The sequence below is a fragment of the Ambystoma mexicanum genome, chromosome 2p, assembly GCF_040938575.1.
Source record: "Ambystoma mexicanum isolate Mex_15411 chromosome 2p, UKY_AmexF1_1, whole genome shotgun sequence".
NCBI classification, from domain to species: domain Eukaryota; kingdom Metazoa; phylum Chordata; class Amphibia; order Caudata; family Ambystomatidae; genus Ambystoma; species Ambystoma mexicanum.
Window position 1 is genome coordinate 778588550 of NC_090923.1, and position 21551 is coordinate 778610100.

At 44.2% G+C, this 21551-nt stretch overlaps 1 protein-coding gene across 1 annotated transcript in view; it reads left to right on the forward strand.

The window, feature by feature from the left end:
* LOC138566785 (cytochrome P450 2F2-like) overlaps nucleotides 1–7452 on the forward strand; it is a 541781-nt gene extending 534329 nt beyond the window's left edge. Inside the window, exon 9 of the mRNA XM_069644435.1 lies at nucleotides 7271–7452. Coding sequence (XP_069500536.1) covers nucleotides 7271–7452 — 182 coding nt within the window. The remainder of the gene's footprint in view (nucleotides 1–7270) is intronic.
* The last annotated feature ends 14099 nt before the right edge of the window (nucleotides 7453–21551 follow it).

The following is a 21551-nucleotide window of genomic DNA, read 5'->3' on the forward strand; positions in this document are numbered from 1 at the left end:
AAAAGGAGAAAAGTACAAGATGAAACAAAGCAGAACAGAATGTCTTCCAACACACTAAACAGGAAGGTACTACAAAAGGGACCAAAACTAACAAAAATGACACCTCTAAACTCAGCAAAAGGATTCTCCCAATACTCCAAAATGCCAATGACCCTCCAATCGTTAGTCTGCCCTGTGTATCACCCTCCCTCATTTCCTCATAGAGTATATTACACATGAAGGAACTTGGAATGAGTGGAGTGTTGTATAAGGGAAACATTTTGTTTGGGGGATGTGTGGCCTCTAAATGGAAGCACAAATACATTACATGTTTTCCCCATGTCTGCCCATATTAGTCATGCTTAAAATGGCATGTGGTCTGAGCCGCAGACCAGACGTTCTTCCTAAATGCATAGTCCAATAAAAACACTGTCATATTTAGTGAAATGCAACCTGTGAAATTTAGTTTTGCATGTTGCAATATTATTGTACAGTACAATACGTTTTTTGTTTCAATAGCCTTGTGTTGAACGATTGTCCATGGCTAATATTTACACAAGAAAAGTGTTGTTCACTGAACACTTTTGTTGGGATAATTCCTAGTGCTGAATGTCCTTGATATTTTTGTTTAATACAATGTTCAGTGCTGGTTCAATATTGGTGATTCTAGGCGTGGAATAGGGACTGCCCAAAAAGGTATAAATAGTGAACGCTTGGCCCTTGCACACGGCTGTTTGGGTAGCGGAAAAGCAAGACCAAGAGGCAGATGACTGGAAGGAGAGGAAGAACAGTGAGTTTTTCCAGATGGGACGGGTCAACTCCCTGATAATTTATTTTCTGGATTTATTTTCGTTTAATAATTTTTATTATTAATCATGTTACGTAGATACAGAAAATGTGACAAGAGACACAGGAACAACATTCAACCAATTAATAATTAAAGGAACAATTAATATTGGCTGCACTGTTTTACATATACAAAATAGCAGTAATGGCAAATTAATATTATGTGATATACAAGGACACACAAGGGAGACAAACAAGACATATACGGAAGACGATAGGAAAGATAGTTGAAGGAGTAATCGTTCCCAGCAGGAACCATCCACAGCAATGCTGTTCACTATTATTAAGGTATAACATGAAGACATTCCATTACTTATTGAATGTTTGCTTAGAATTAGAAAAATAGGCATGGCATTTTTCAATACGATGAGTAGAGCAGATGAAATTCCACCAAGCAGAGAAATACAATCTGGAGAAGTCTTTCCAATTGGAAGTAATATTATGAAATGTGATAAACAAATTATATAAAGAAGGTGATTCAATTGATTGTAAATATGGTTTGACAATAGTTCCAATCATAGGATTGCATTGTGACAATGGGCCTCATCACGGCTTCGGCGGTAACCCTTAAATCCGGCGGTAGCGCTATTACCACCGGATTTAAGGGTCCGCCGAATCAGGGCTTTGGCGGATTTCGCCCCAGCTCTGAGCCTGGGGGAAATCCGCTGAAAATGCGCGCTATTACCGCCGGCGTGAAATCCGCCGGCGGTATTAGCGCGAAGATTCCCCATTGAGCCCAATGGTTAATGGGGCATTCCCGAATGGGCTCAGTGGGGAATGGGGCATTCCCGAATGGGCTCAGTGGGGAATGGGGACTTACATTACTGCCGAACTCGTGATCCGGCGCTATTAGCGCCGGGGAGTTCGGCGGTAGAGCTAATACCGCCCGTGCTAATAGCGTTACCGTTACCGCCCAAGTTGTGATGAGGCCCAATGGCTCTCGAAACTGAAAAAATCTTTTGTACACATAGCCAAACTTTTGTCCAAAAGGAATGTACAAATGTGCAGTTATATATTAAATGAAGGAAGTCGGCATGTGGCAGGACCAACAATTGTTGTGCAAGTTAGTACCAATTTTTGCAATTCTTGAAGGGGTCAGAAATGCACGGTGTAGGATAAAATAGTTGTTTGAGTTAAATTAGCTGCCGCAGATGTGGAATAGTATCATTTCCAGATTTCGGAACACGTGTCTGGAGAGGGTTGGAAGTTCCATTCTACTTCGGATTGCCTAGTGATATTGGAGCTAATTAAATTGCTAGATGAATTGTCATTTAAGAAGGTATACCATTTGGCCACTTTGATGGAGGGTTTATAGATTAATAAAGCTAAAAGAGATGATGGGGCCTGTTGAATCAATGTATTTAGTGATTTTGTTTGATGAAAAAGGTAATCAGTTTCAGGGAAAAGATATTGGTGATTAAGCTATTCGAAAGATATTTCTATAAAGTTATGGAATATATGTTTAATAAGCTTGACACCTGATGAGTACCATCTGTTAAAGTTGTTAAAATTTGATTTGATTGGAAGGACTTATTAAACCCAAATGAATGCTGTCCATATCCACTGAAAAGAAAGCCTTGCAGGTAACTTACCTCAAATGGATTTAAATAAATGTAATGAAGGGTAAGAAGTGATTTTAGGCAAAGTGGAAGAGAGTAGAAAATTAGAACGAGAGAGAGGGACAATATTATTAGCCTCAATATTTTTCCAAGTATGCTTCAATATAAAGGCTTTATAATACAATTGAAAGTTGGGAAATGTTACTCCACCAGCATGTTTACAAATTCTTAGTTCATTGATGGCAATTCTTGGAGTTTTTTTATTCCAAATAAATTTAAGAAGTAATGAGTCCAGTTTTATGAAGAAGTTGACATGAAAACCTATGGGTATCATTGATAGAAAATAAAATACTGTAGGGCTAATCATCATTTTTATAGAGTCAAGACATTCCCACCATGACAAAAAGAGTGGAGTCAAACCAGAAATCATCTTGGTAACCTTCTCTAAAATGAAATTAGTGTTTGTTTGTTTGTTTATTTTATTTGTATAGCGCTCCAAGCCCTGGGGTAGGAGGCTGCTTAAGAATACAGTTATAGCGTTGAGAAGTATCTTTGTGTTGCATACTTCGTACATGCTTATAATACATACATGTACATACAGTTATCAATATCCAATACACATACAATACACACAATATACAATTTACAATATAAATACAGTCCATAAACCAGTTGCCGCACAGGGGGTGTAAAGGTCTGGTGTTAGTGGGGCTACTCTTTGTTTAGGAGCCAGCTGATGACCTTCTTCCTGAAGATCTGGAAGAACTCGATAGTTTTGATGTTTAGAGGTAGGGTGTTCCAGAGTTGGGGGGCAAGTACTGTGAAGCTTGCCCCTTCAGCTCTTATTTGGTGGAATCTGGGCACTGTCAAGCATAGAGTATTGGAGGATCTGGTGGATCTGATAGCAGGTTTCAAGGTGAATTTGTTAACTAGATATGGTGGTGCTAGATGATTGAGGGACTTGTACGTGAGGCAGATGGTTTTTAAGTCAATTTTCTGGCGTATGGATAGCCATTTGCAGGCTTTCCTAGTAGCGGGATATGTTCTCGTCTGGGAATGTTGAGGGCTGCGCGTTAAGTTTAACAGTAGTATGGATATTTTTGGCAATATGAAGACCTCACTATTTAGTAGTGAGGCTTTCCAGATGGGATGGGTCAACTCCCTCCTAATTCTTTTTGAACTGCCAAGCTGGATTCTGGCTATTTTGAAACATTATTTAAAAGAACTTGAATTCTTTTTGAGCTGCTTGGGGAAAGGGATTTGCTACCCACCCCCTGACCCCCGAAAGCTTTTCATTCTGGATTGGCTATATGCTCACACCGGTAAGCATTTTATCCTATTTGATGCATTTATTATGAAAGGCTCATAGTGCAGTAATAGGTTGCTTTTTATAATGTTTTCTAATTATTCACATTTTTTTAAATTTTTCAATTTTTTCCTGATTTGTGAAATGTTCTATGCATCCAATCCTGTCCAGTCCTCATCTCTCTATCCTCTGCAGTTATTGAGTTTGAGGTTGTTTGTTTTGCCCTTCATTTGATATCGCATTGAGAAAGGTATTGAAGTATTGATTGAGACAGAAGTCCCTATGAGTTTGCCTTTCATGATTTGGTGAGGCAGATGCTAGATTGCCTAGCATGATTTGTGAGGTTGACTATCACAACCTGGTGAGGCAGATAGTTGGTTTTTAAGGTGACTGATTCCTTGGAGAAGGTTGATCAGTCTTAGTTTTGATTTGGGGTAGAGGCAATGACAATGGTTCAGCTTTTCAAATAATGATGTGTTACATTTTTAAGTGTGTTGTTTATAGTGATGATAACAATGGTAATGTTTCTTTGTTACACATTTCCCATAGTTAAAAGATGTACTTGTTACAGGAGAGTGTAAGAAGCATTCTTTGAGTGTTCATTACTGAGTGATAAATATTTGAACATGAATTTAAGGAATGATGCATCTATCTAAATACATTGTGTATCGATATGTTATGAATGGTACATGTCTTTTAATACACATATGAAGGGTTTCCAGATGGTGTGACGAGTGGACTGTTAATACAAATATATGTAACATTGGTAAACCTCTCCTCTGTTGGCAATTGAGAGCAGCTGCCTACTGCAGGGGTTGTTGCCTGCTCTCTTTACTGTTGCACAGTGACAGGTACATGATTTTCCTTACCCCTACTCCTACCACAGCTGCTGTTGCACGGGGCGATGGACACTCCTTAAGGTAGAGGGAAGACTCTAGAGGTAGCGGTGATAAAGATCATGTCATTCAGACTGACTCGACAAATTAAAAACCAAAAGAGAGACCTATAATAACAGAATACAAAATGCTAAATCAGGCACAAAGGAGCTCTTCGCCATACTCAGGGAGTTGGAGATTCCTGTTCCACCCATAGATTCCTGTTCCAAAGGTGCCTCTTGGTGCGCTAATATCCAAAAAGCCCTTTTGCTGCAATCCAAAATAGAAGCCAAAAAGCAAAGTCTGACCCTGAGCACTAACATCAGCAAGCCTCATGACCCACCACCTAGACTGGACCACCCTTTTAATTTCTCCCCGGTCTCCTCTAAGGAGGTAGAAGACTCTAATAGCTAGTCTAAAACCTTCTAGATGGCAGGGGGACACTTGCCCAGCTACTGTCATAAAGGAAGGAGCAAAGGAACTCGCTCCATTCATTACTTCCCTGATTAACGCATCCTTTGAAACCAGCATAGTCCCAAACAATCTCAAGGAGGCTTGGGTCATGCCACTCCTCAAATACCTAACCTTGATCCTAATACCCTGTCCAACTACAGACCTATAACTACTTTACCATTCCTCCTGAAATCCTTGATTGAGCAGTGTATCTCCAAATACAAAAGCACCTTGAAGACAACAACCTCCTAGGCCTGCATCAAACAGGGTTCAGGCCTAGACATGGCACTGAGACGGCCCTCCTCGATCTAAAAATCCAAATGGATGAATCTAAAGATAGAGGAATACTGGCCATCCTCCTTCTGCTCGACCTCTCAGCAGCATTTGACTTGGTTGACCACGCAACCCTCACCAAACATTTGACTATGGCAGCCTCTTTCTCCCCAAACGGTGCAGCCTGGAATCAATCCTTCTCAGCAAATAGGACTATGAGGTTTATTTGTTACTACTGACTCAGCCAAACCAGTTCATATCCTCTGCTGAGTCCCTCAGGGCTCCGGTGTCTCCCCCATGCTATACAATATCTTTATGAAGCTCCTACTCGACCACTTGGACGACCTGGATGTCACCTAAACCAACTATGCAGATGACACCCAGGTCCTCATCACTCTTATGGGTTGCTATGACAAAGATACGAAAACATTGAACAAAATCACTTCACATTCAGGCATGGATTGCTACCCATGGCCTCTGCCTGAATGATGACAAGACTGAGCTACTTCTTATAGGCTCTCAATCTCTTCTAAACAAGCTTGACCCTGATTACAATGTTTTCAACCAAATCAAAGTCTCCAGCGAGGTCAAAACCCTTGGCATCTACCTATACTCAACCCTCTCCCTCACAAGGTATGTCACTGCAACTCCCTCAGCAACAGCTTACACTTCTAAGCTGAATAAAGCTTGCAAACCATTTCTGTCTACCAACAGCTGCAGAGCTATGATCATATCCATGCTGGACTATTGTAATACCCTATATCTAGGTTCCAACAAATGCAACATAAATAAATTACACATGCTCCAAAATAATGCACTTAGATCTGCCCTTAGCATACCAAGAAATAACCATGTCTCAGAAATAAGACTTGACACAGAGTGGCTTCCAGTGCAAGATAGAATTACCCTTAGAACCCTAGTAATACCGTGCAAATACCTCTCTAACACTGCTCCAAAATTCCTAGTTGATAAATTCATCAGGAATCAATCTTCCATACCTACTAGGACAAATTACTTACACTGCCTCACCGTTCCTAAATATAAAATACAAAAATCGGGAGGGTCCATTTTCCCGGTGCTAGCAGCCAAGCTCTGTAACTCCCTGCCTACAGCACTTAGAGCTGAACCATCCTTTTGGATCTTCGCACAGCAAAACTAAATCCAAAACTTACTAATTGTCTGACTAAATCATCTGACTAAATGACTAGTTCTGTATCATCATGCTTTTGTTAGACGTATCACTTTAACACTAACACCAAATCACATTATCCTTTATCAGTACTCTGTATTTTACTGTAATAGTATCATGTGCATCTCTCTGGCATGTGTACTTGATATGTAACACAAGTCAACTGCCATATATTTTGTCTTTGTAACAACTGTTTTTATGTTCAAGTAGAAGCGCCCCGATACCTCAGGGTTTGGTGCACTCTATAAATAAATAAACTAAACTAAACTAAACAAATTCACTGCAGATGGCACTTATTGGCTAGACGATCCCGATGAATATACCTGTTATTAAGCATGAGATTGTAAACTCTGATTTGAACAATTAATCATAGAGCAAGACCTAGAAGCCCACCACATATCATTGTGGGTTCATCTGTGACTTGTCAGCAACCAAGGACCCGCGCCTTTGGTGATTCAGTGGCTAATCTTCTCTTAATGATGTGTCTGCTACCATGGGTCCTTTTTCAAGGTATTTGTGCAGACCTTATTCAGAGGCTGGTAAAATGAGCCCTTTTAGATGGTGTAACTATGTCATCTGTTATCATTACCTATACATAATTCATTTAACATAGCATGCTGTGGTAGTCTTAATTATTAACAGTAAATTATTTGTTTAAGTTAACATTGCTTGATAAAGTTAAATGACTGGAGCAAGGCTTTGATTGGAAAGTCAAAACACATGCTTTACAAGAACGGTGATTTTGCAAAATGCTTTTTCAATGTAAATGTTCTTGTTTTCATTCTTCTAGGAAAGAGAATATGCCTTGGAGAGAGTCTGGCCCGCATGGAGCTATTTTTGATGTTTGTCACCATCCTGCAAAACTTCACCTTGAAGTCTCTAATTAGACCAGCAGAAATTGATCTCACAGCATCAGAGAATGGTTTGGGGAAGGTCCCATGCCCTTATCAGTTCTCAGTGATACCGCGCTAGCAACGATCAGGAAAATCGCTGCATGCATGTTATGCCCGATCTTCATATTCGTTAATCATCAGTTAAATAAGGGAATTAAACGGATAAAGATGTCTGTAAATAGAAACCCATCGTTGGATATAAACCTGTGTGTTTCTTGTAACTCCCTCGAGAGCTGAATGTTTTAAAGTTAAAGTGTATATTGTTGATTGTATATCCTTTTAAGTAGTGGTGTGTCACACATGCATGTTGAACCTTGTCCCCTGTTAGAACGCTAAACATCACTGCTGAGCCTTTAATCAACCCTCTCTGGGTCTATTTGCTTGTGTGGTTATTATTGCAGTATGACTCTGTTTAGCCAATAACTAATCTATGTTGCTGGAGATTCACTTCTTTGCGATTAGCTGTGGTTGGGATGTCAGTGGTAAGTAATTTTGCACTTTGCATGGCATACAGCTGCACTTCAATTATGGCATGAGTAAGAACTGCTTGATTTCACAAAATGATGTCACAATCAATAGGTAAAGCACAAAGCATAGTGGGCAGTGGAGTGGGTTCCATATTCTACATATTCTACTACCCTTCTTGAATCTATACAGCTTCCTTAAAAGTGGTAATATTACCTAATGGCATGCCCACTCCTCAGAGGACCATCAGGCACTGTACTGTAAGTGAATGATGAAGCTGTCTTCCTTTTTACTACAGTTGGAGTTTGGTGGTTAATAGTTACTATGGAACTGTGGTGGCTGTGTTTGAGCTCATTTTTTAGTTAGGCCAAGCAAAGGATATGCTGGGTGACTTTGATCACTTTCTGGATTGGTCTCTAATGTGTTGTTACAAATTATGTGGTATCAAATTATTTCTTGGCCCAGAATTATGGGAAAACAATAATTTGCTTTCACGGGAGAACATCTTCCAGATATGTATTCAACACTTCACCTGATTATATGAATTATATTGAAGAAAACCACACATTGCCCAAGAGCAGGGCACATTGTGATGTCTAAAACTCTAGTCTTGGAGTAGTCAGGTAATGAGAGTGTCATTAAGTCTACTGGAATGACCCTGTCTATTTGACTGAGGGATTGTAATGCACCATCTAGACTGATTTCAGCAAGAAAGCTCATACACAAAAAAACAACATTCAACGAAGTAATGACTTAATTTGCCTAATACAATTGTGCAAAATACATGAAGATGAGACATGAAACATCTTGCCTACTAGAGACTATTTAGCCATGTCCCAGACAACAGCAGCCTCTGAGCGACATTGCTGCTTCTGTAAAAATCCGGAGACATTGGAAACAATATTCCATCTACTAATGATATGTCCTGAATTCATGGAAAAGAGATTGACGATTTGCTCACACTTCAACATCTCATCGAAGCAAATGGATGCTGAAACACGATGGACACGATGAACGGACAAGAAAACAAACTCATATTTTTAGTTGTCCAATTTTTGCAGAACGTTCTAGAACTAGCGAACAGACTTGCTAGAAATGGTCTAATGATAAATAGACATACTAACACAAGAAAAGCTGAAAACATAGCCAGAAAGAGAAGTGTTGAATTATGCAATCCTCTAGGTTCGATAAATGAAAAGTTTATAATAAACTATACTATTTTAGTAAATAAAAAATGTTTAAAAAATGTCCATATGATATTATGCCTGTGGCTATTTTTGATGACCCTGATTAGCTCTTTCTAAATCCCCAATTGTGGAACAAATTCTGAAATCTCAGGAACAAAAAGACATTTCCAGGAGACGTAGGGCAGTAATGATTTTGCAGCAATACAATTATAAAGATATATTGATTAAGCATTCACTCTCAGGCTTTCCTTGTGATTATCCTGTTTCATTATGAGTGTCAAAAGAGAAAAGCGTTGTATCAACAGATGTTTCTTTTTCACATTTAATTTAATAATTAAACCTAGATGTCTTTTGTTTTGCGGGTAGAAGAAGATGTCAGATATTGGAACCTGGATTGCTTGTGGCTAAAAACATCTGCTCATGTGAAATACATGTTCACAAATGTAGGGCAATGTTGTTGCTCATATCATTACATAGTGTACATGTTATAGCCTCCTTTTTAATTAAGCATTCATCTCTCTTCATGTCTCTCCCGCTCAGTCTCATTTTGGATTGGATTGAATTGCATAGGCGGAGCAGGGTATAGAGCAAACAATACTCCCCAAATGTCCACTTTGCATGCAGGAAATCTACCAGCAACTCTACCATAATTAACATTGATGCGAGTAGGGGGACGGGTCCTTAATCGACAGTGTTTCAGGCCATCTTTGAACACATTTAAACTGAAGACAGAGTACATGGCCACTACAAGATGGGTTGTTGTCTCAACATGTTCTCTTTCAGAACTATGCAGGTGACACCCACATAATCTTTCAACAGCCTAGAGATGACAAGAATAATTTCAAGTACATAATAATTATCATTCTAAATATTGAAGAATGGAAGGCTCAAACTGCCTTAGCCTGAATGCCTAATTGTCTCCACTGTTTTTTTTTTAAGATGAAAAAATAGACTACAAAGTGATGCACCTACCACATGCCGATATCAACCACTATAAGTGAAACAGAATTGAGGAATATATTTGGATTCTACCCTGACTATGGTTCAGCGAGAGAATAAAGTGTTGGGTTGCATCCGATTATTGTTTGGTGATCCTCAGACACAATATTCCCTTTCCCTAAGAAGATCAGAGTGCTACTGAAGCCAGAACTAGTATTAGCATGCATATCGATTATGGACATGTCTACTACTTGTGGAATATGCCATAGATGGTCTTGAAATATTTCAAAATGTGTCTGCCACAATAATTGTCTGCACCCCTAGAAAATCACATACAACTTCAGTTCTTCTAAGATATACTGGGATACAGTATCAGTCACAGTGAAATAAAAAGCACTGCATATTGTTTCGAAAGCCTTACATGGAATAGGTCACAATATCTTTAGCAGAGTCTCAAATCTTTAGCATAGACATACATTTGCTTCTCCAAATAGACCACTATGTTCTGTTGGCAACAACATCCTTTGCTCATAATGTTAAAAAAAGATCTAGATCATGAGGGAAGTTGTTCAAGTGTTATTATCCTCACGACAGAGAGAACATTGTAATATCAGCACATTCATTCCATTAATGCATAAGCTCAAAACATGAAGACTCAGGGGTAGCCCTCACTGACAAACAGTGGGAGATGATATGTGGTACCACACACTCAGGTGCTTTTTTGCTCCTGGCTGCAGCAAATTCAACTTAAGACCCTCCACAGGGCATACATCACGCCTGCACGCATACATCAATATGACAATACCAAACCCGGCAATTGCCCGAGATGCAGAACAGATCCGGCGTACTTTGTGCATATTCTGTGGTCATGCATTACCTTGCAACCCTATTGGGAAGAGGTGATAGGGGTCATGGCAGAAATGTTGGGGCAGAGTATTCCTTGTTCACTGCTGTGCTGCATGTTTGGGTTTTAGCCGGGGGGTACCTAAGCAACACCAAAAACTATTAGCAACCTTCATGATAGCAGCTAGAAGGTGCATCCTTATGAAATGGACAAGCGCAACCCCGCAGGGGTAAATAAGTGGCTGAAGGTCTTAATCCGGCTCAGTGATACAGACAGTGAATATGCAATCCTCTGCAGAATGCAGAACTGACCTAAAAACATTTGAAATCCCCTCAGAGTGTACCTGGTGACCCAAGAGGACACCCTGAACTGACCACACAGGGTATGGGAAAAATTAGGACTCTACTGCACATTCCACATCAAGATGAGAGTGGGGCGTTAGGGCTAGAAGACGTGCTCGCAGGTTGTGCCCGACATTGTGTTTCCACTACAGTGTAATTTGCCAACTGTTTAATGTTTAATGTTATGTGCTATGATATATATGTATGGCTGATGATGGATTGATGTGAACCAATCAATAAAGAAATGTTTAAAAAATAGTACCTTCATTCACATTAATTTCTTTGCACTTTATTTACTTACCAGCCTCGCCAGGTGTGTCTGCTCCAGCCTCGACTCTGCCTATCCCCTCAATTCCTTCAAAGTGCAGCACACTGCTACACCTCTCCTCCCATGGTTGCAGCATCAGTGGGGAATGTGGTCCCTCTCCTGTGTCCCAGCTTTGCTCTCTGTTGGCTGACAGTATGTTCCTGACCCGCAGCCGCAGGTCGTCCCACCTTTTGTGGCAGTCCTTTTCTGACTGCCTGGTCGCTCCCACAGCTGAGACCTTCTGGGCAGCCTCAGCCCATATTGCCTTTCTTCTATGCTGCGTGGAGCGCCTCTGGTCTGTGCTGAACAGTTCGCCAGCATTGTCGACTATGTGCTCGACAAGCACGCGAGTTCCGTCTCATTGATGCAAGGTTTCCGTTGCAGGCTGAGTAGGACCCTTGATGTCATGTTCCTCGTGGTTTTGATGCAGACACAGTAATTGTGGGCCTTGTAGTACCAGAGGATTGCAGTGGATTGTGATTTAAGTAATGGCCGCTGGTCTCTTTCTGGTTTTCGCAATTATGGTATTTCCGGCACCAGTGTTTCTGTCTCCGCTAATGGCTGAGGTGGATACGGATGTACTGCAGCCATTTGGCCCGGTGCATCCATCTCTGTGGGTGTTACCGTGATGACGGTGGCACCGGTTCCGCACTGTGCTGAGGCGCGCGCCCGCCAACCCTTAATTCTACCTTATTTCTACATCCATGCAGTCAGAGGCACTGTTAGCAAGGGGGGTTAAGGGGGCTATAGCCCCGGATTCTTTGGTTGTAGCCCCGGATGGAAATCAGGGGGCTACAACCAAAGGCTAGCCCCGAATATGCCTGGACTCACTCACTTGCTCACTGCGCACTGCACTTGACTTGTTTCAGAAAATAGTTTCTATGGTTATTCTTGGTTTAAATAACCACAGTAAAACACGAGTACGATTCTCATTATCGTGGCCACCAAAAAGCCCTCTCCGACATTATAGCGAACATGCACGCCAAGCCACCCATCAAGACCACGTCATCCCCGATGTTCGAATTCAAAGACATCACTGGGCAAGAGGTCATCACCCTGCTCAAATCTATCAAACCTTCAAATTGCAAAGGTGATGCCTGCCCAGCCAGCCTCATCAAAGACTCTGCACCTACCCTAGCCCCTTTCCTGACTGCCTTTATCAACTCCTCCTTCCAATCAGGCCACGTCCCATCAGGACTCAAGGAAGCGTGGGTACACCCACTCCTCAAGAAACCCTCACTCGACCCAACCGTCCCAGGGAACTACAGGCCCATCATGACTGTACCATTCCTGCTCAAAATTTTTTTGGACAAAGCAGCCTACCTGCAAGTCCAAAAGTTCCTAGAGGACAACCGTCTCCTCGGCCTGCGGCAATCTGGGTTCCGGCCCCGACATGGCACTGAAACGGCCCTCCTAGACCTAAAGAACCAAATGGATGATCTCAGAGATGCAGGCAAACCTGCCCTCCTACTGCTCCTGGACCTATCCGCAGCGTTCGATTTGGTTGACCACAACACCCTGTGTCACCATCTAGCCACCAAAGCCAACTTCTCCCCTAAAGCTTGCCAGTGGATCACCTCCTTTCTCCAAAAAAGGGCCATGAAAGTCTTTTCTGAATTTGCCGCCGCCACCTCTAGCCTCCTCACTTGCGGTGTCCCTCAGGGATCCTGCATCGCACCCACACTCTACAACCTCTTTACTAGGCCCCTTTTCAGCATCCTGGACTCCCTTGGTATCTCATATACCAACTATGCGGACGATACGCAGGTACTCATCCCACCTAGCAGACACCAACACCCTCACCTCTATCTACTCTACCATCCAATCCTGGATGGCGGAGAATTGGCTTTGCCTCAATAGCGAAAAGACCGAATTCCTCCTCATTGGGTCACCCTTCACTCTGGGTAACCTCGGAGATCAGTACGCCTCCTTCACCATCGAACCATGTTAAGACACTTGGAGTCTACCTTGACTCCGACCTGTCAATGAATAGACAGGTCAATGCTATCGATGCATCCTCAGCCTACTACTCCAAAGTCCTCAACGCTGCCAGGCCCTTCTTGGCCCGTCAAAGCTGCCTCACAATTGCCAGGGGAATTATCGGATCAAGATTAGACTACTTTAATGCCCTTCTCGTGGGGACAACCAACAAAAACCTGGCCAAACTGCAGCTAGCCCAAAACAATGCACTAAGGGCAGCCACCGGCACCGCAAGAAGAAACCATATCTCCGAAATCAGAAGGCAAGTACACTGGCTCCCTGTCAAAGAGAGAATTGTCTTTAAAACTCTTGCTCTCACCCACAAATGCCTTCACAAACTTGCCCCACCCTACCTGACTAACAGAATTACCAGGCACACTGCCACGAGACCTCTCAGATCCCTTTATGCCAACTCAATTGTCAATTGTCACGCCTACTACGCGTAAAGTGCGCACTGGTGGCTCCAGCTTCCCCACCCAAGCAGCCACGCACTGGAACGCTCTGCCACCTCACCTAAGACTCATTGGGCCTCATCACGACTTTGGCGGTAACCCTTAAATCCGGCGGTAGCACTATTACCGCCGGATTTAAGGGTCCCCCAAATCAGGACTTTGGCGGATTTTGCCCCAGCTCTGAGCTGGGGGGAAATCCACTGAAAATTTGCGCTCATACCGCCGGCGGGAAATCCGCCAGCGGTATTAGCGCGAAATTTCCCCATTGAGCCCAATGGGGAATGGGGCATTCCCGAATGGGCTCAATGGGGAATGGGGATTAACATTACCGCCGAACTTGTGATCCTGTGCTATTAGCGCCGGGGAGTTCGGCGGTAGGGCAGATAGCGCCGGCGCTAATAGCGCCGGCGTTACCGCCCAAGTCGTGATGAGGCCCATTGTGTCCCACCTAGCCTTTCGTAAGCAGGGACGTCATTTGGGGGTCACCAGAGGTCGCAACTGCGACCTCTGAGGTCTCCCTTGAGACCTCTGTGGTCACCTTTGCGACCTCTAGAGAAAAAAAAATATTGTTTTTTTTTTAACTTTTCTTTTTTTTTTGTAATGCAAGCTCATGGGCTGTGGCCAGCACCATGTGGCTCTTTAGTTTTGGAGTGGCTGGCTTTCTTGTTAAAGCCCCTTAAAAAAAGAAGAAAAAGAAGAAAAGGATTGACACAAGTCTAACACTTTCAGCACTGACCCTAAATAAGAAAGATTAGGAATACCAAATAAAGTCTTTCTGGAATTCTATTCAATAATTGATACTCATTAAAGGTTTATTTCAGGCACACTTCAGGGGGTGAGTCACTGATTTAGTCTGTTCTTAAGCGTAAGTGCTATATAACAACACATCATCATTTGGTCATGGTGCTTGCATTCACAGTAATTTGGTAATATGGGCCTATACACACTGATCTTAACGATACATATGGCGATCCATTCTTGTATGAAATGTACATCACATTATAGTGATATCGTAACCATATTTTTTGTAGTGTACAATGCTATGCGATAGCACTTCCTGTTTTGTCAACGGGTGAAAGGTCGTGTTCCATCACATCCCGCGATATCACTTTGGGGTGGGATCAAATGACATCACTTCCTGTGATGTCACCAGGGGTCAAGGGTCGTGTGGTGTCACTTCCGCTACCACTGGCATTTTGGTGAAATGAGGTCCCTGTTCGTAAGGCTACCAAAACAAGACTCTTTGTCTAACTTGAATCTGTATCATCATCCACTTCATATATGCCTGCCAATCTGTAACTAAGAGCCCTCCTGCCACCTCTCTGTAATCCCAAATCTGCGTATCCTCTGTAACAGCGCCTCGATGCCTTTTGGCTGCAAGTGCGCTTAACAAATGAAAATAAATAAAATAAAATAAAATAAAAATTATCAGTACAATCTAGGATGGAAGGGATCACTAGTAACTGAACATTGTCAAATTAAAACAAGCAAGTGTACCTAGCACAATTAAATAATTTCCTTTTTTAAAAAAAAATAAGGAGTTCCTTTTGCAACCACGTGTCTCCCAAAATGTCCTTTCTTCATGGAAAGGTATGTGCACAGATGCAAACGATCTCTCTCTTCTGTGAGCATCACAGCAATTTTTGTAATTTCTGTGCTGGCATCTGATTGGTTAGTAGTGATTCGGGAGTCAGGACGCATGCAGCTCATAGGTACAAAGGAGCTGGCCTTACTCCATTCCAGTACTGACTCAGTGGGAGCAACGTTTGCTTTCAAACAGGTTATGCTGGAAACGGGCAAAAGGTTGTGGAATTTGAATGAGTCTGTACAGCTACACTTCTCAAAAAAGGCCCTGTTCCACCCCAGTGAGCCTCATTCTCGCCGTGCCCCCGAAGGGTGAGAGGGCTGGAGCCCTTCCCTCACCGCCAAGACCCGACCGACGTGATCCCTGCCACTCGACCAGCACGTGATGCCTGACCCCAGCAGACTAAGCATGCAGCTTACTCCACGCACATGGTGAGGCCAATCTGCGCCCATATAGGCCACTTGAAGCCAGCAGCACCTACAAGCTGGTCTTTTCCCCTGCCAGATTTCTCCATCCGTGCTTTTGCACACCTTTGCACCGGAGGTCCACCATCTTTGTCCTCATTTCCGGCCTGACCCCAAAATGGCGGTCGCATCGCGGCGCCGAAACGAGGCTGCCAATAGTTGCTGAGCAACTAGCTTGATCCGTGCCCAATCCGCAACGCCGGCAGGCGGAAGCCGGCTCCCGGAAGAAGGCCCGTGGAAAAAGGCCCTGTTCCACCCCTGTTCGCCCCGGGACGCCACGGCCTGCGGCCACATATGCTCGAGCAGCCTCCACCAGCCCATATGCTCGGACACTGACTACTCCCACCCTTAATGCTCTGCACTGCTTTGCAAGACCGTTACGCACAGGGGTCAGAGCAGGAGCTCCCCCACAGCAACCCGCACTGCAGGAGCAACACAGAGTCACCCTGTCCCTTGACCTTTGTCCTATAAGGTAAGCCTGCGGGCTTTATCTACCCCTTACACTATCCCCAGACATGCATGTTACTTCCATATGTGCCGCCCAAAATGCCATAGTCATACTATTAGCTACGCACTCAATGCATATGTACCTTGCTAGCCACCCCTTGTCCTGCCCAGTCTATGCCACTAAAAAAAAAATTATTTCATTATTTTACCCTACCTCGAAAAAATTAGCCCTCATTCCACAGTGTGCCCATGCAAATTCGAATCTAGCCATTTTGATGTGATATTCTGCCATTCGAATCTAGCCATTTTGATGTGATATTCTGCCATTCGAATCTAGCCATTTTGGATGTGATATTCTGCCATTCGAATCTAGCCATTTTGATGTGATATTCTGCCATTCGAATCTAGCCATTTTGGATGTGATATTCTGCCATTCGAATCTAGCCATTTTGATGTGATATTCTGCCATTCAAATCTAGCCATTTTGGATGTGATATTCTGCCATTCGAATCTAGCCATTTTGATGTGATATTCTGCCATTCGAATCTAGCCATTTTGATGTGATATTCAGACATTCGTTTCTAGCCTGCTTAGCGGCCCTGATCCACTGCGTAACTGCCTGCCCTAGCGGCCCCGCTCTATTGTGTCATTGCATGCCACTAGTGGCTCTGCTGTACATCTCTTGTCTACAAATGCAGCCCCCCGGCACACACCCCAAAGCGCCTACACACCTCCCTTCCTCTCTATCCCTCTCCTTCACAGCCCTCTCCCTTCTGGCCATCTACAGCATGACGCACCCAGACCGGAATGCCCACCCATGCCTTACCCCACCATCTGACCTCATACACACCACAGCGCCGTCTGCACTCCACTCCACACTCAACTACCCCACCAATCCGACCGGACATCACCCACTCCACCTCAGGCTCCACAGACTAAGAACACGCACCAAACACCTCCTAACTCTCCGCAGCACTCCACACTCCGCACTCCTTAGGAACAACAGACTCAGCTCTCGCACCCATACATCAGCCGCCCAGACTCACCCCTCTGTCCACGCTCACTACCCTAGCACCCATCACGCTGCACCTATCACGCCCCAGCTTCACACCCCCAAATACACATCGCCCACCCCCAACACCACCAACGCCAACACTCACACCCTACGACCAGACTTAAGATGCGCTCTCATCAATGCTCGCTCTATCCATGCCCATGCCATTGAAATCAATGACCTTATCACCACCCACAATCTCGACCTACTTGCCATATCCGAAACCTGGCTCCACGAAGCCTCCAGTCCTTCCATCCACCTCGCTCTCCCTCAAAACTATACCATTCTCAGACAGGACCGAAAAAACTCCAAAGGTGGTGGCGGCGTCGCCCTCATCTTTAAAGACACCCTCTCCCTAAGAATGTGTAATCAACAATGGGACAACAACGCTGAGCTACTCACGGCTAAACTAGCCCTCTCACCTAACTGCACCATAAACTTCTTTATCACCTACAGACCACCAGGATCACCCCTAGACTTCCAAAAACAACTCCTCCTAAACATAGGCAACAACCTCAAAAGCACCACCAAAAGCATCCTTCTAGGGGACTTTAACCTTGGTTTAGCTGACCCAAAGGACAAAGCAGCCGCAAATCTAGCCAAAGAACTATCAAACATGGGGTTCGAACACAAAATTACTGCCCCCACTCATAACAAAGGCAGATCCATTGACTGGCTAGCGGATCACAACTGCTCATCTGCAATTACCTCCATCTCGGCCCTCCCATGGACGGACCATTACCTCATTCAATTCTCCATTCCTACCACGCCTACTCATAAAACCTTAACTCATGCCCCACCCGCTAAAGTAAGAAGCTCCAAAAAACTCACTGCTTCCAACCTCGCCCCTCTCCTCGACATCCCTGAACTCAAGCCTCCTTTCATCCATGACCCCACCTCTCTAGCCAACATCTACTCCAGCACACTCACTCAAGCCATCGATCTCATTGCCCCTCTAGAAGAAAAAAAAGGAAAAAAATCAATGCACTGCAATTCATGGTTCACTGAAGAACTATCTGACCTTCGCACCAAGAAACGCAAAGCCCTATCCAGATGGCAAGCAGCACCTAATCAATCCTCACTTAAAGATTTTAAAGAGATCTCCTTGACCTACAAAAAAGCCATATTCCATGCTAAATCCGAATCCTACAATCAGAGAATTATTAATGCCAGCTCCAAATCAAGAGAAATATTTTCCATATTCAAAGAACTCTCCACACCGGCCTCCGTCCCAGATGAAATCATCAAGGATGAAGCCTGGTGCACAGGCATCCAGGCTGCCCTCCTCAATAAAGTTAAAACTCTCCAAGACAAAATAGCCTCACAACGCAAAGCCCTCAACACCCCCACCTGCTCACCCACACTCTCCACCAATAACGCTCTCTCACAAACACCCCTCTTTGCCTTTAGAGAAGTCTCAGAAACGGAAGTTAAAGACCTCCTCAAAAAAATGAAACCTTCCACCTGCAAAGGGGATATCTGCCCACCTTCACTAATCAAAGAGTGCTCAGAATCCCTCACCCCCATCATTACAGCCTTCATCAATGCCTCCTTCGCATCTGGAACTGTACCACATTGCCTAAAAGAAGCTTGGGTCCGCCCGCTCCTGAAAAAACCCTCCCTCGATCCTTCCTCCCCTAACAACTATCGCCCCATCACCACCGTCCCCTTTCTCCTCAAAATCTTAGACAAAGCCGCACACAATCAAATCCAACACTACCTGGAAACCAACTCCATCCTAGGCAAAAGACAATCAGGCTTCCGCAAAGGCCATGGGACGGAAACTGCCCTTCTAGATTTAAAAAATCAAATTACCAAAATAATGGACACAGGCAAACCTGCTCTCCTCCTTCTGCTCGACCTCTCTGCAGCATTTGACTTGGTCGACCACAGCATTCTCACATCTCACCTCCTCAATGCTGCACACTTCTCTCACAAGGCTACCACTTGGATCACATCCTTCCTTGAAGGTAGGGCCATGAAAGTGTACTCAGACCAGGACAGCGCCCCCCCCACCACTATAAACTGTGGTGTCCCACAAGGATCCTGCACTGCTCCAACCCTCTACAACCTATTCACCAAACCCCTCTTTGACTTACTGGACTCCCTCAACATAGCGTACACAAATTACGCAGATGACACGCAAGTTCTCCTCCCCCTCTCCGGAGACTACGACCTAGACTCAGAAGCCCTCCTCAAAATCTACTCGACCATCCAAACCTGGATGGCTATCAATGGTCTCTGCCTAAACGGAGACAAAACCGAAATCATCATCCTAGCCCCCAACGAAACACTAACCAAACTTAGCCCCAACTATTCTCACATGCTCATCGACAATATTAGCATACCTGTCTCCTCCACCGTCAAGACCCTAGGAGTCTACATTGACGCCACACTCTCAATGACAAGACAAACCAACGCCATCGCCTCAGCTTCTGCTCTGACTACCAAACTCATCTACGCCATAAAACCCTACCTCACCACGCCTAACTGCCTCTCCATAGCCAGAGCTACCATAGGAGCCAGATTGGACTACTGCAACGCCCTCCTGGCAGGCACATCGTCAAAGAACCTAAACAGACTCCAAATAGTGCAAAACAATGCCCTCCGCGCTGCACTACACATTCCCAAAACTGAACATATTTCACAGGCCAGAAGACTTGTCCACTGGCTCCCAGTTAAGGAAAGAATCAACTTTAAAATCCTTACTCTCACACACAAGTGCATCAATCATACAGCACCCCCCTACCTATCTGAAACTATAACTAAGAACTCTTCCACCCGTCCCAGAAGAAGCCACCATGCCAACCAACTCCGAGTACCCACTGTAAAAAGAGCCAAAGCCGGCGGCATTGGTTTCCCACACATAGCTCCCAAGCTCTGGAATGCCCTCCCTAACGCCCTCAGAGCAGAACCCTCTCTGTACTCCTTTCGCAAATCTCTCAAAACCACTCTATTCAACTAACTCCATCCTTCCTTCACCCACTCCAGCTCGCACACGTCTGTTTCGAAATATGTCTGATACGTAACGTGCAATGTAATGAAAACTGCTTTGTTGTAACCACCTTCCTTCTACGGTAACCAGACTATGTATGTCCTCATGTAACAGCGCCACGATGCCCCCGGGCTGATGTGCGCTCTAAATAAATCCGAATAAATAAATAAATAATAAATAATGGATGTTTATCGCACATAGAATTAACACTGTTCAGGCTCTGTCAACGTCGTGCATACTTCATATAAGGGTGGACAGCAATGGAGAGTGACCCAGGGACAGCGGTCTCTATTACCAAAAGAAGAACTTTTAAAGTGAGTAAATCAACCTCAATCTGTAAATAAATCATCCACAATTGTTGTCAAGGTCAACTTAAACTCTCTTTAGAGGTCATTTAGGGTTTTAGTTCCCCTGCCCGCTGGCTTTCTTTCGTCTTCCATGCAGAGGCCAATACATTGGTCTGGTGATAGACTGCAGCCAGTTGCCTCCTCCGTCATTACTTTATCTAAGAATTTGCCACAGAATTAAGCCCCAAAGTGGAGCGGATGGTCTGAGCATATTTGGAACAGAGGAATCATTGTTCCAGAGGCGTCGCTAGGAGGATCTGGGGGGGCTATAGTGCTGGATCCTTTGGTTGTAGCCCCAGATGAAAGTCAGGGGGATACAACCAAAGGCTAGCCCCGAACATGCCTGGACTCACTCACTTGCTCACTGCAGGGACACCATCACGGCATCTTGCTGATCGTCGATCCAGTTTGAGACTTCATGAATAATACACACGGGTAGATTCGTTGCAGGCAGCAACGTTTGTGAACAAGATTACATCCCATTTAATTTAATAAATAAATACATGGGAACGAACACACAAACGTCGTTGCCTGGATCTACCCGTGCCATCCGCGGCAGCGCCTGCTCCTTGTGAGGGGGCAGCACCGGGCCTCAACCGCACGTGCCCATGCTCTCTCGCATGTGCAACAACAGGTGCCTGCCAGTGCACTCTGAGAGACTGCCACACTCGGCGAGCTGCCACCCAACCTGCCCTGGTGTGACCACCGTACCGTGTAAAGAATCTAATTTAGCCTGGCCCTTCATGCACACCACCTGCTTTGCAATACAGT